Source organism: Rousettus aegyptiacus, unplaced genomic scaffold (assembly GCF_014176215.1).
Source record: "Rousettus aegyptiacus isolate mRouAeg1 unplaced genomic scaffold, mRouAeg1.p scaffold_m13_p_7, whole genome shotgun sequence".
In the NCBI taxonomy this organism is placed as follows: Eukaryota; Metazoa; Chordata; class Mammalia; order Chiroptera; family Pteropodidae; genus Rousettus; species Rousettus aegyptiacus.
In genome coordinates, this window is record NW_023416310.1 from 112034501 (window position 1) to 112050540 (window position 16040).

Consider the following 16040-nt stretch of genomic DNA (forward strand, 5'->3'; position numbering starts at 1 on the left):
AAATACATTTATAATTTCTCATATAAATTCAGTAAAGGTTCACAAGAACATGTATTCTTGTTGATGAATCTGAAAATGAATCTCAAGTAAATGAGACCCCTAGCGAGGCCAAAACGTGGGACATATTTAAGCAACCCCGGAGAATAAAGTCCTGGTTAAACAGGGTAATTTTTTCCTTATGGAGTTTTGTTTTGAGCAAAAGTGAGTGCAGTGGATGTAATCAAGTCAATTAACGCATGTCTAGGGACTCATGTCCTCTATGGTGTTCTGTTTGTCTTAAGGATCCTCTGGGGCACTTGCTGTTGTCCTTCATATTTGTAATTGTCTGTATGATCTCAGAAATACTGTCTGGGGTAGAAATCCAAATGCTGTCTCCAGCACCAACTCTCCCTCAGGAAGGAACCAGGAAGAGCAATTCTTAGAGAAGTGTGATGTTTTGAGGAAAATCCGGTGCATCGGGGTACACGGGCACAGGTAGAATGAGAACAAAACGAACCTGGCTTACAATACTCATATCGGTGGTTCTGTACCTCTTCAGTGTAGTGTGTCCTCTTACTAGAGCCTTTGTAGCAACTTGAGATGCCGGGAAGAATATTTAGTTCAATCAGCAGGGTGCAACTTTAGAACATATGTTCTTAAATTGGACATTTAAGATTCCTCAAGCTGGGACAAACCTTAAGAACATTTTCACTAAATCAAACCACCTCCTGAATCTGGTTTTTTCTTTACCTTCCACCTCCTGTTTCTAAGTGCCTTCCATACTCTCTGCCTGGAAATCCAGCCATCACTGGCAAGAAGGCATAATTATTGGATTCCAGAAGTCAGTGAACCTGATAAACTCAAATAAGTGAAGCAGCATTAACAGTAAATTTACACATCACTGCTGGTGCCACCAGGAGGCGCCACGTAGCAGTGTTGGTGGGGAGAGTGGGGAATCTTGTTATGGCTCTGTTACATTTTCCTTTTAAAATTTGGTGCCTCAACTGCATTTTCCTACACTATACAGTTCTAGTGGATTTCTGTTTTCTTACTTTTTATTATCGAATTTATTGTGGTGACTCTGGTTAATATTATATGGGTTTCAAGTGTACAATTCAATAATATGTTATACATATATTGCATTGTGTGTTCACCACCTAAAGTCAAATATCCTTCCATTACCATATATTTGACCCCCTTTACCATTATCTACTCCCTTTCCCCCTTTCCTTCTGGTAACCACTAAAATGTCTGTGTTTATAAGTTTCTGTTGCTTTCAGTTTTATGTCATGTCCCACATAAGTGAAATTATATAGTTCTCAGGTTTTGCTGTCTTATTTCTGACTTATTTTGCTTAGCATGATGATCATAAGATCCATCTATGTTGTCAGATTTATGTTTTCCTAATGCCTATATACCATCTGAGCAATTAGTAACATACTCATAAAAAATTACGTTTCATGCTTAGTTCCTTCTAGCCTCTTCCAAGCTGCTTAGAGTATAAAATTCTCCATTTCTACTTCAAACTTGTAGGGAGACCTCCCTCTTGAACACAATTTAATTTCTTGCATACAGTTTATAGAATCTGTTTTAGTTATTATTTCTAAATTTATCCTAATGTGATTCGTATTGAGTTTCCATGAATAAATCTAAAGAAAAGCCCTGACTATCTAAGTTCACTTCCTGGTTGATTTGTACTGTTTCAGAAAATGACATCCCAGATTCCATTCAAGTACAAGGATAATATATTTGTTTCACTGCACGCTACTTCACACCCATCTGTAGTTTCTTCCATGGATTTAGTAACCATACACACACACACACACACACACACAAACTGCTAAGAGTTTATGAGTTTACCTATTGCATGTCTAACCATGACTAAATTAAATGGCTATGTATTACCTCAAGTTCACCATAGTGAAATTAGTTTGTAATCATAATAAATCCATAGAAGTTCATTATTGAGGCCTAATAAAACACATTAAATAGAAGATGAAGAATTAAATTATGAAATTTCTGAAAACCTAGAATCAAGACCATGAAACTGTGGATAGTGATGGTAGGAGTTTTGAGAAACATAATAGAGCATCTTAATCACCTCCAATTACTTCTTCATGTTTATCTTTTTATGGTTCCCTGTAGGTGGAGGTTCCTTTTCCACCAAATAGATGCTGGGCTTCTTTCTGTGTGTGACTTGTTTTTGTCAGTGGAATGTGATTGAAAGCGATAGCATGAGTTCTGTGCTCAGGCTTTAGGGAACATTGTGACTCTACTTGACCCTTTTTGGCATCTGCCTTCTTCCTTGAGAGGAGCTAGCCCCACAGTGAGACATATCTGGTGGAGGACATCTGTACCTGACCTGCTTCTCGAAGCCAAATGCCCCAACTGACCCACAGATATAGGAGCAAGAGAATATGTATATTTTTTGTCATAAGCTGCTAAAATTTGTGGAGTTTTTTTCTTTACAAAATTACAGCAATAACTGTAAGTACTTTTTTTTGAAAGGCCTTACAATATTTTATTTGACTTTTGTTTTTCTTGGTGTATTTTGATAGAACCAGATCAATCATAGCCATGAAGGGAGTGAACGAGACACTGGCAACAGATTTTATTCTCTTGGGACTCTTCCCTGATGTGAAGTTCGTCAGCATCCTTATCTATGCTATCATTTTGCTTTACCTCACTGCAGTCACAGGGAACTCTGCTCTGCTGCTCCTGATTGCCGTGGACTTGAGGCTCCACACCCCAATGTACTTTCTGCTCAGCCAGCTTTCCCTTGTGGATTTGGCCCTCATCAGCAGTACCGTTCCAAAAATGATGATTAACTTTTTCTCCAGGAGGAAGACCATCACGCGTCTTGCCTGTGGAACCCAGATATTTTTCTTCTTTACTCTTGGGGGTGCTGAATGCATTCTCTTGACTCTCATGGCTTATGACAGATATGTAGCTATCTGTAACCCCTTGAGCTATGTGGTCATCATGAACTATAAGGTCTGCCTGCAAATGGCTGTAGTGTCTTGGATGGGGGGTATTTTGGCTTCCACGGCCCACACAATTTATACTATGAATCTGCCTATCTGTGGCTCCAGAGAAATCCACCATTTCTTCTGTGAGATGCCAGCAATTATGAAGATCTCATGCAAAGACACTTCCACCTATGAGCTGGTGGTCTTTGTGATGGGCATTTCATTTATCATCATCCCTTTTGGACTTATCACGGCTTCCTACATCTTCATCTTCCTTACTGTCCTTCGTATGAAATCTCCCCAAGGCAGGAAAAAAGCCTTGGCCACCTGCTCCTCCCATCTTTTAGTGGTAAGTTTTTATCTAGGGCCATGTGTTTATTTGTACATGACACCTGGTTCCTCCCACAGCCCTGAGCAGGAGCAGGCTGTGTCTGTGTTTTGCACTGTCCTCACACCCATGCTAAATCCATTTATCTACAGCCTGAGAAACAGGGATGTAGTAGGGGCTGTGCAGAAAGTCCTGGGAAAACATCAAGTCTCTAAATAGGACACATAGATACCAAGGTGGAAAACAGTATCTAGAGGGTCGAGAGCATAGACCAGCGACATGTGTAAGCAAATATTCTAGCATAAGGAATTTGCTGCTGCCTGATGGCCAAACTATATGGTTAAATTTAGTTGACAATATCACTTTAATATTGTTTGTTAACAAATTTTTGAAAATAGTTTCTAACTGTTTGTTTCCAAAATGGATCAATTCAACTGCTGTTCTACAAACCAGTTCATAAGCATAAAGTTACAATTTCCTTTATTTTATAACTGGAACATTTAGACATTTCTCAGTGTCTTTAGGCTAAGCTCTGTTTGGCTTTATTGGGGATTAAGGTCTTGTTAATTTCCATTGATAGATGTTAACTTAGGAAAGACAAACATGACTAAGATGTAAAAAAGAATGATCTTATTAGGGACAATTATAAGATAACTTTTTTTCCTCTCCTGAATGCCCTGATAAACTCAAATGTTGGCTGTATTTTCTCTGCCTATCTTGGATAGAACCGTCCTTGTAATTCTCTGATAAGCAAGACTCCTAAGCTCAGGTACAGTGTAAGAAGCTGATGCACCCAGCTTTGGGTGGAGGTAATGTCTGCTATGGGTAAGTGACAGGCAGTTGTCTTTCCTCTTGACTTTACAAGCTCCCCAAGTCCTCATGAGCTCCAGCTTCAAGCCCCTCATTCAGTGAGTACAGTTGTAATTCAAAAGAGTGAAGATAATGGCCTCAAAAAGCTCTACCTACATGCCACCTGTCCAGAGAAAGTACCTTTTGGACACGGAAAATATAAAGCAGACTCCTTGGAGTCAGTGAATGTTCAGGGCTTTCTTTCTTAATAGGATACTTTTGAACTCTTAGGAGATACTGGCACACATCCAAAGATAAAAGTGATCGGAGTTCGTTGGGGTTGGCAGTCTATGTAAAGTACATGAACATTCACCAAAGAATGGAACAGAGTGGACCCATGAATACGATTGAAATAACCAACAGAGATGACCAGAATTTTAATTTGTTGTATGGACATCAGAGAAGTGCTTTGTTGGACTCCTTAAGAGGCAATGCACAACTGCATATGGAAGCACACACAAACATGATTGCTGCCTAACACCAGAATGGATGTTAGAATTGTGAGTTCCAATAATTAGGCTCAAGTCAAGATTCTCTTGATGCAGAATTTTTTTTTTCAGTTTTCTGTGATGAAGAAAATGGTTTTGATGTGAGCCTACATGAAAAACAATGAAACTTTATGATTGAAATTTATTGCAGAGTCCATTATAAATGGTAACCAGTTATTCCTAATGGGAAATATAAATTAAATTGTAGTGTATATTGTTTCAACCTCCTTCAACTCATCAAAACCAAAAAGCACTCTAAAACCTGTTAGTGAATATAATGTGTAAAAAGGATTTCTTTTTGATTGTTAATATAAATGTGCAGTATTATGGCTTTTGGAATGCAGTTTATTAAATTCAAATATTGTCTTTCATTTTTAAGAATTCTCCTTTTGGAAATTTTCTAAAATAAATCGAATAAAAATATTAATACTTAACATAGGTACACACATGCTTTTTGCTGAATTGTTTACTCAAAGACTGGCAATAACCAGTATAATAATGACCAAACAAATTGTAGTCCATTTATCTTATGAAAAATTGTACAACTTTTATAAATGATAAATAAAAAGTATATAAAATAACGAGAAGGATTGCTAGAAGAAATTTTTGAGGAAGAATAGAAGGTTTGGTGGGGAGAGGAATGCATACGATAAAAGCTTATATTTTGGTACTCTAAAAACTATAGAACATTGGCTAAAAAAATTAAATATGATAAATAAATGGAAGGGTATGCTATGCTAATGGATGAAAAAATTAACATCGCTAAAATATTCACATTATCCAAAGCAATCTACTGCTTTGATGCAATGTCTATCAAAACACCAATGGCATCTTTTACAGAACTACCATAGATAACCCTAAAATTTATATGGAAGTACAAAAGAACCCAAAGAGCCACAGCAATCTTGAAAAAGAACAAAGCTGGCAGTATAAAGCTACCTGATATCAAACTATACTACCAGACTATAGTAATCAAAAAAGTATGGCACTGGCATAAAAACAGACATATATATCAATGGACCAGAACAGAAAGCCCAGAAATAAATTTATGCCAATATGGCCATTTAATTTATGACAAAGGAGGCAAGAATATACAATGTGGTAAAGACAGTCTTATCAATAAATGCTGTTGTGAAAACTGGATAGATACGTGTAAAAAATGAAACTAGACCACTTTTCTATACCATACATAAGAATATAGTTAAAATGTGTTAAAGACTTCAATGTAAGCTCTGGAGCCATTAAACTCCTAGAAGAAAATATAGGCAGAAAATTCTCTGACATTTCTCTTAGTAATATATTTTTAAATATATTTCATTGGGCAAGGGAAACAGAAGAAAAAATAAACAAATGAGATTATATCAAACTAAAAAGGTTTTGCCCAGCAAAGGAAACCATCAACAAAATGAAAAGACTACCTCCTGAATGGGAGAAGACACTGCGAGTGATACATCTATATAAGGTTAATATCCAAAATATATAAATAACTCAACAACTCAATATAAAAAACAAACAATCTGATCAAAAAATAAGCAAAGAACATGAATAGACATTTCTTTAGATATACAGATGTTCAACAGACACATGAAAAGATGCTCAGTATCACTAATCACCATGGAAATGTAAGTCAAAACCACAATGAGATATCACCTCTCACCTGTCAGAATGGCTACGATCAAAAAGACAATAAACAGCAAATGCTGGTGAGGATGTGGAGAAAAGGGAACTCTCATGCACTGTTTGTGGGACTGCAAATTGGTACAGCCATTATGGAAAATAGTATGGAGGTTCCTTGAAAAATTAAAAATAGAACTACTATATGACTCAAAAATTCCACTTTTGGGTATTTATATAAAGAAACCCAAAATAGTGACTTGAAAAACATATGCACCTTATGTTCACTGTGGCATTATTCACAATAGCCAAGATACAGAAGCAATCTAAATGTCCATTAATAGATGATTCAATAAAGAGGACTGATGTCAAGATCATGTGGTGTGAGTGATACCCCTGACCTCTCCCCTTAAAATTACAAGCTGAACAGCTACAACACAATGGAGAACACCCAGCCTAGCACACAAACATGTCTGAGAGATCTATGCATCAGAGCATTTGAAGGTGAAAGGATTAGGTGAACAAGGGAGGAGGAAAGGCAGAGGAGCAAAGACTGGTTCTAGAGATGCATCCTGGAGCTCCCTGTAAGGCACAGAGAGAGGGTGGGGAGTAGGCAGTGGTGTGCACTCTTTGTAGCCTTGAGCATTCCTGCCTGAGTGACCAGCATATTCCATATGGCAGAGCCCAGAGATCAGGGCAGAGAGCAGAGCAGAGATGAAATATAGAGGCAAAAGTTATGTGTTAACAACAACCATTGTGAGCCAGAAAGCTGAATTACAGAGTCTGGCCACCTCTCCCCACCATCTAGGAGTATGCCTAGATGGTGGGGAGAGGTGGCCAGGCTCCATAACTCAGTACCCTGTCAGAGTTAGCAAGGGGCCCCAGCACAGCATCTGGCTATTGGGGAAGGACAGGGATGTCAGGGACTCTTAGGAGGTTTGGATTCCCATTGACCGCCACATTCTCCCATGGGTAAGCTGGTCACACAGGTGACACACATCTTTCCAGAGAGTAAAAGGCATTTCTTCTTCTTCTTCTTCTTCTTCTTCTTCTTCTTCTTCTTCTTCTTCTTCTTCTTCTTCTTCTTCTTCTTCTTCTTCTTCTTCTTCTTCTTCTTTCTTCTTCTTCTTCTTCTTCTTCTTCTTCTTTCTTCTTCTTCTTCTTCTTCTTCTTCTTCTTCTCCTTCTCCTTCTCCTTCTCCTTCTCCTTCTCCTTCTCCTTCTCCTTCTCCTTCTCCTTCTCCTTCTCCTTCTCCTTCTCCTTCTCCTTCTCCTTCTCCTTCTCCTTCTCCTTCTCCTTCTCCTTCTCCTTCTCCTTCTCCTTCTCCTTCTCCTTCTCCTTCTCCTTCTCCTTCTCCTTCTCCTTCTCCTTCTCCTTCTCCTTCTCCTTCTCCTTCTCCTTCTCCTTCTCCTTCTCCTTCTCCTTCTCCTTCTCCTTCTCCTTCTCCTTCTCCTTCTCCTTCTCCTTCTCCTTCTCCTTCTCCTTCTCCTTCTCCTTCTCCTTCTCCTTCTCCTTCTCCTTCTCCTTCTCCTCCTCCTCCTCCTCCTCCTCCTCCTCCTTCTCCTTCTCCTCCTCCTCCTTCTCCTTCTTCTTCTCCTCCTCCTCCTCCTCCTCCTCCTCCTCCTCCTCCTCCTCCTCCTCCTTCCTTTTTTTTTCCACAAGCAGAGATCTGAGAGGCCTGGACAGTGCAGAAGACTTGTGTGTTACCTATTAGAAAACAAAAAGAAACCCTCTTCTTATCAACCTTTTAAAGAGGGATCACCCTTAATAATAATAATTTTTTTAAAAAAGCAGAGTTCATTCCCATAAATGCTTACGTGAAGAAATAATTCATCGAATACCATGAACAACCAAGGTTACAAGGCAGCTCGGGAAGAAAATAAAAAATCTCCAGAAAATAAGCTTAAAGACATAGAAATATGTGATTCAAATGACAGAGAATTCAAGATTGCAATTCTGAAAAAACTCCACAAGATGCAAAAATACTCAGGCAGTTTAATGACCTCAAAAATAAAATCAATGAACTAAAGTAACCTTACCAAAAAATACTGAAACTTTAAAATATAACCAAGTAGAACTTCTGGAGCTGAAGAACTCAACAAAAGTGATGAAGAATGAAAGAGCAAGCTTAGGAAATAAAGCTGAACAGGTGGAGGAAAGTATTAGTGATATCAAAGACAGAAATCTAGAAATGATGCAGATGAAAGGAGAGAGACTTGGGAGTGGAAAAAAAAAACCTTTATAAGAACTGTCTGATTTCAGCAGAAAAAGCAATATAAAATTATGGGTATACTAGAAGGAGAAGAAAGGGAGAAGGGAACAGAGAGTCTTTTTTTTTTTTTTTAAAGAATTAAATCCATGAATCTAAGAAGCAAAGGGAATGCCTAATTATCTATATCCAAAATAGCCTTCTCCAAGACACATTGTATTAAAATTGTCAAAAATTAATGACAAAGAAAGAATTCTCAAGGCAGCCAGGGAAAAGAAGATGATACCCTCCTCACCCCCCCCCCCCAAAAAAAATCAGATTATTACTGGACACTTCAGGACAAACTTTACAAGCTAGGAGAAAGTAAGATCAAATATTTAAACTATTAAAAGAGAGAAATTACCAGCTAAGAATAATATATCCAGCAAAGTTCTCCTTTGTATATGAAAGAGAAATAAAGACCTTTTCAGACATACATTATAGGAAATACTGAAGGTTTCTACCTGAAATAAAAAGACAATGCTCCCCCAAACTATAAATACCATGACTGACAGAAATAGGAAAGTGTAACCCTTATTCCCTTATTAATAACAATGTATTATAAACTTAAATATTATATAATGATTAAAGGTCAAAAAATTTGAAAGAGAAGATAACAACCACTATTGCAACCTAAATAGTATAAATCATACTAAATAGTATAAATAGGGACAATTTGTGACAATAAAAACAAAAGAAGGGATAAAAGTAAAGGTCTGAATCTGCAAAGGAAAATGGAGATAAGAAACAAACAAACAAAAATATACTACTGTATATATAAAACTTTCTTTTACATGAACTTAATGGTAAGCACATACAAAAATTCCAGAACTGAAACTCATAATATAAAATAGGAAAGAACAGAGGAAAAATTATAGAAAACCACCAAATCAAAATAAGAGACAGAAACACAAGGACAAAGAAAAAAGGGAGACGTTGAGCTACCAGAAAACAAAAGATAAAATGGCTATAGGAAAACCTTATATTTGAACAATCTCCCTAAATGTTAATGGACTAAACTCACCAATTAAGAGACAGAGAGTAGTGGAAAGAATTTAAAAAACAAAAACAACATTATATGCTGCCTTCAGGAGACACATCAATTCCAAAGACAAATACAGACTCAAAGTAAAAGGGAGGAAAATGATACTCCAAGCAAATGGCATTCAAGAAAAGTGTGTATAACTGTATTTATATCTGATGAAACAGACTTCAAGATAAAAAAAAATAATGAGAAACAAAGATAGAAACTTCATAATGACAAAGAGGACCATACATCAAGAAGACATAACACTTATCAATATATATGCTCCCAATCAGGGAGCACCAATATGTATAAAGCAGCTACTCTAAAAGAACAAGAGGGAGAAACTGACAAGCACACAATTATATAGCAGTGAATCTAAATACCCCACTGTTGAATATGAATAGATCATCCAAGCAGAAAATAAATAAATATCAACTTTAAAAGACACAGTGGACCAATTGGACACAATTGACATTTATAGAGCCCTTCACCACAAAACACCATATTACACATTCTTCTCTAGAGCACATTGAACATTCTCAAGGACAGACCATATGTAGGAATACATTAGCCTCACAAATTTAAGAAGATTAAAATCATACCAAGCATATTCTCTGACCATAATGATTTGAAACTGGGGATCAACTGAAAAAGAAAGTGAGAATAACCACAAATATGTGGAGATTAAACAACATTCTACTATAGAATGACTGGGTCAAAGAAGAAATGAAAGAAGAGATGAAGAGATACATAGAAATAAATGAGAAGAAAATACAACATATCAAAACTTTTGGGATACAGCAAAGCAGATATAAGAGGAAAGTTTATATCATTACAAGTCTTTCTAAAACAAACAAACAAACAAAAAAACAAAAATCCCAAATAAACAACCTAACATTACATCTTAAGGAACTGGAAAAAGAAAGACAAATAAAGCCCAAAGTCAGCAGAAGGAAAGACATAATAAAAATTAGAGCAGAATTAAATGAAATTGAGGACAAAAGGACAATAGAAAAAATTAATGCAAAAAGAGCTGTTTTTTTTTTTAGAAGATTTATAAAATTTACAAATCTCTGGCTAGACTCACTAAGGAAAAAAAAAAACAAAGATAGAACAGATACCACCAAAATACAAAGAATCAAACAAAAATACTATGAAAGATTATACACTACCAAATTCAATAACCGAGAAGAAATGGACAAGTTCTAAGAAACACAAGACCTTTTTAGACTGACTCATGAAGAACTGGAAAATCTAAATAGACTGACCAACAGTAAGGAAATTGAAACAATCTTCAAAAACCTCTCAAAAAATAAAAGACCAGGAACAGATGGCTTCACCAGTGAATTCTACCAAACAGTCAAAGATGATTTCATACCTATTCTTTCCAAACTTTTCCAAAATACTGAAGGAGAGGCAATACATCTTAACACATTTATTAGGCCAACATCACCCCGATACCAAAACCTTGTAAAGATAACTCAAAAAAAGAAAACTGTAGAGTAATCTCTCTCATGAACACAGATACAAAAATACTAAATAAAAATACCAGCAAATCTAATACAAGCAACACATTAAAAAGATTATATACCGTGATCAAGTGGGCTTCATCCCAGGAACGTAGGAATGGTTTAACATGTGCAAATCAAACAATGTGATATACCACATAACCAAAATTAAGAATAAAAATTATATGATCATGTTAATAAATCAAAAAAGCATTTTATATGGTATACCATCCATTTATGATTAAAACAGTTAATAAAATGAGTATAGAAGGAAAGCACAACAACATAATAAAAGCTATATGTGACAAAAGTCCAGCTAACATCATATTTAATGGTGAAAAACTAAAATATTTCCCTCTAAGATCAGGAACAGACAAGGCTATCTGCTATCACCATTATTTATATAGTATTGGAAGTCCTAGCTAGAACAATCAGGCAAGAGAAAGAAAAAAGGCATCCAAATTGGGAATAAAAAATTAAACTGTCACTTTTTGCAGATGGCATGATTTTCTACACAAAAAAAACCCCTAAAGACTCAACTTAAAAACTGTTAGAATCAATCAAGCTTCAGAATACAATATCGCCATACAAAAATCCACAGTATTTCTATACATTAATAATAAATTTTCGGAAAAAGTAATTTCTTTTGCAATTGCAACAAGAAAGTAAAATAACTAGGAATAAACTTAATGAAGAATGTGAAAGACTTATACAGTAAAATCTAAGACATTATTAAAAGAAATTGAAAAAGACAAAGAAATAGAAAATATTTTGTGTTAATGGATTTGATGAATTAATATAGTTAAAATGACCTTATTACCTAAAGCATTATATAAGTTAAATGCAATCTTCATCAAAATCCCATAAGCATTTTTTAATGAAATAGAACAAAAAATCATCAGATTTGTATGAAAGCACAAAAGACCCTGAATAACCAATGATATCCTGAGAAAAGAAACATTAAGTTTAGAGATATCACTCTGCCTGACTTCAAATTATACTACAAAGTGACAGTAATCAAAACAGCATGCTACTGGGGAAAAAATAAAAAAGACACACAGACTAATGGAAAAGAATCGAGAGTCCAGAAATAAACTCACATGTAGATGGACAAATAATTTTTGACAACGGAACTAAAAAACATACAATGGAGAAAAGAAAGCTTCTTCAATAAATGGTACCGAAAAATTGGAAAGCCACATGCAAAAGAATGACATTAGACTGTTATCTGTCACCATAAACCAAAATTAATTCAAAATGGATGAAAGACCTAAATATAAGACCCAAATCAATAAATTGCATAGAAGAAAGCACAGGCACTAAACTCATGGATACTGGATTTAGAGAGGATTTTAGGAATTTGACTTTAAAGGCAAGGGAAATAAAAGCACAAATAAATGAATGGGAGTTGGAGAAAATAATGGCATAGATAATAGAGGCTCTGTTCATCCCTCTGGCGACCAAATCAAAGTTGTGACGGAAACAAGGAGCAAAGAGCAAGGAAAAATCACCTGGAATCTAGATGAACAAGCCATACAACTACGGAGAAATCCAAGAAAGCGCTCTGCAATGGCAGAAGGTAGGAAGGGGCAAGGATGCAGGGATCTGGTCCTGAGTGGCTGAGGGAGACAGAGGCGGTGGCAACAGCAGACACCCTGAGCGAATTTTTGCTTTGATGGACCTGCTCGCTCTGAGCACCAGTGCCCGTTCAGCTGCGCACAGGGGTCACCAGGAGCTTACAGGGAGGCATTGTTGGAGTGAGGGCCTAAGCGAGACTTGCTAGCTACAGAAGGGCTGGAGGTATCCATTGTTCCCTCTTGAGCCCTTCCCGCTCCCAGTGTGCAGACACAGTACCCCCATAGTCCTGATATCATCAAACTAGATAACAGAGGCCGCTCCGCCTAGAGGATTCCCTGATACTCTGCCTACCCCAACTCAGGCCCCACCCAAGCCACATCCAGGTGCATGCTCAGTGAGTCAGGTGCTCCTTGCTGAGACTCACACTAGTGGAGGCAGCTGGCCTCGGTTTCTGGTGTGGCCTTTTGAGGCAACTATAAGCACACTTGGCCTGCAGCTAAACCCCTCTCAGGACTGTGCCACTGGATGCCTACTTCACAAATCCACACTAATAAGACTGGGAGACTTAGGAGCTTTGCTTAGTACATAGAAACAGACATGGAAAGGCAACCAAAATGGGAAAACAAAGCAGCAGAAACTATATGAGAGAACAGAACAGAGGTCCAAATTATATTCATTATTGGAGTCAAGTAATCTAACAAATGCAGAGTTCAAAGCACTAGTTATAAAGATGCTCAATAAACTTTTGGGGAGTGTAGAGAACTCCAACAAAGGGATAAAAATGAAAATGAAATTATAAAAGGGAACCAGTCTGAAATGGAACACACATTATTTGAGATGAGAAATATATTAAATGGAATAAACAAAGGAATAAACAAAATGAATAAAGAAGAAGATCAAATGCCCTATCTAGAAGACAGGAAAGCCAATCAAGACACTCAATCAGAATGGTAGGAAAAAAGATATCAATACTATAAAGACACTATTAAGGCTCCAAATATTTGTTTTATTGGCATAACTGAAGAAAATCAAGATGTTGAACAGCTATTTGAAGAAATAATGATGGAAAACTTTCCTAACCTGGTGAAGGAAATGGATATAAAACCCCAGGAAGCTCAGAGAATTCCAAAAATCAGAGGGCCAAAGAAGCCCACACCTAGACACATCATAATTAAAATGCCAAAGGTTAAATGCAAAGAATATTAAAAGCAGCAAGAGAAAAACAAATAATTACATATAAGGGAATATCCATAAGACTGGTAGCTGATTTCTCAAAAGAAATTATGAAGGACAGAAGGACTTGGCAAAAAAATATTTGACAGGATGAAGACCCAGGATCTACAACCAAGAATAATTTATCCAGCAAAGCTATCATTTAGAGTTGAAGGACAGGTAAAGAGTTTCCTAGACAAAAATAAGCTAAATATCAAGCCAGTATTACAGGAAATGTTGGAAAGACTTCTTTAAAAAGAAAAAAAAAAGTGTATCAAAAACAGGAATAAAGAATGATAACAACTATATTCCTATCAATAAGTACCTTACAGGAAAAAGAATTAAGTGCTCCAACCAAAGATAGAGTGGCTGAAAGTAAAAAAAAAATCAAGACCCTTACATATGAAAAGGAAGGGGATGGAAAAAGATATTGCTTTGATGGACCTATGAGGTATTTAAGTCAGACAGAGAAAGATAAACACTATATGATTTTACTCATATGAAGAATCTAAGGAATAAAAAGAACAAACTAATTAAAAACAGACTCACAAATATAGTGGACAATTTGGTGACGGACAGAGGGAACTGGGATTTGGGAGGCTGGGCAAATGGGGTGACGGGTTAAAGAAGTACAAATTCATAGCCGATGGATGGTCATGGGGATGGGGAGCAAGGCATAGGAAATGCAATTAGCATTAATACATTGGCTAGGTGGAGGGTCAGGGGAAGAAGGGAGCAATTGGGGGGATCATTTAACTAACTATATAGATGTCTAAGCAATGTAATGTGTACTTGACACTGATTAAAATTTTAGAAATAAATAAAAAATAAAATATTTGCTCTTAAAAAAATAAATGAATGGAAATGTATCAAACTAAAAAGCTTCTGTACAGTAAAAGAAACCATTGACAAAACAAAGAGGCAACCAATTGAACTTCAGATATTTGTAAACAACATCTCTGATAAGGGGTTAATAACCAAAATACATAAAGAACTCATGCAACTCAATAATAACAAAAAACCCAAACAACCTAATTAAAAAATGGGCAGAAGACCTAAACAGAAACTTCTCCCAAAAAGACAAATGGCCAACAGACATATGAAAAAATGCTCAGTTTTGCTAGCTATTAAGGAAGTGCAAATCAAAACCACAATGAGATACCATCTCATACTCATTTGGCTATCATCAACAGGGCAAGTGATAATGAATATTGGAGAGGATGTGGAGAAAAAAGAACCCTCAAACACTGCTGGTGGAAATGTAAATTGGTACAACTACTATGGAAAACAATATAGGGGTTCCTCCAGACACTAAGATTAGAACTACCATATGACCTAGCAATCCCTCTTCTGGGTATTTACCCCCAAATTTGAAAACATTTATCCATAAAGATATGTACACTCCGATATTTATAGCAATATTATTCACAGTGGCCAAGACATGAAAGCAGCCCAAATGTTCATTGATAGATGATTGGATAAAGAAGATGTGGTACATATATACAATAGAATATTATTCAGCCATAAGAAAAGACGAAATACTGCCATTCGTGACAACATAGATGGATTTCGAGATTATCATGCTAAGCAAAATAAATAGAAAAGACAGAAAAAGTTGAGAACCATATGATTTTACTCATATATAAAATATAAAACTGAAAGCAGCTGATGATCAAGACAAAAAACAAAAACTCATAGTAACAGATAACAGTTTAGTGGTTACCAGAGGGAAGGGAGAGAGGGGTGAATAGGGGTGATAGAAGCATACTCAATTTGTGTGGTAAACACACACTGCGATATACATATGACATATAGAATTGTACAATTGAAACCTATTTAATTTTATTAAGTAATGTTACCCCAATAAATTAAATAAATCATCAATTGGATAAAGACATGGTACACATATATAATGAAATATTTCTTAGCTATAATGAAATTTACAATTTGTGACCATTTGGATGGACCTACAGGGTATTATGATCAGTAAAATTATTCAGACAAAGACAAAAAGCATATGATTTCACTATAAGTTAAATCTAAAACAAATGAACAAACAAACAAAAAACAGAGACAGACTCATTGATACAGAGAACAAACTATGGGTGCCTGAGGGGATAAGTTAGGAAACAAAGGGAGAACTGAGGCACAACACAAAGGTTCTATATTTTAAAATCTCATCATTAACTTCAGGAGTGGTAAAATACAAATAACTGGATGATGTAGGTATGATAAGCCAA

At 36.2% G+C, this 16040-nt stretch overlaps 1 protein-coding gene across 1 annotated transcript; it reads left to right on the forward strand.

Annotated features, from left to right (window-relative positions):
* Positions 1-2556: 2556 nt before the first annotated feature.
* LOC107500354 (olfactory receptor 2T27-like) lies at positions 2557-3495 on the forward strand. The gene has a single exon (XM_016125475.2). The coding sequence runs from the start codon at positions 2557-2559 to the stop codon at positions 3493-3495; it is 939 nt and encodes a 312-aa protein (XP_015980961.2).
* Positions 3496-16040: the final 12545 nt, after the last annotated feature.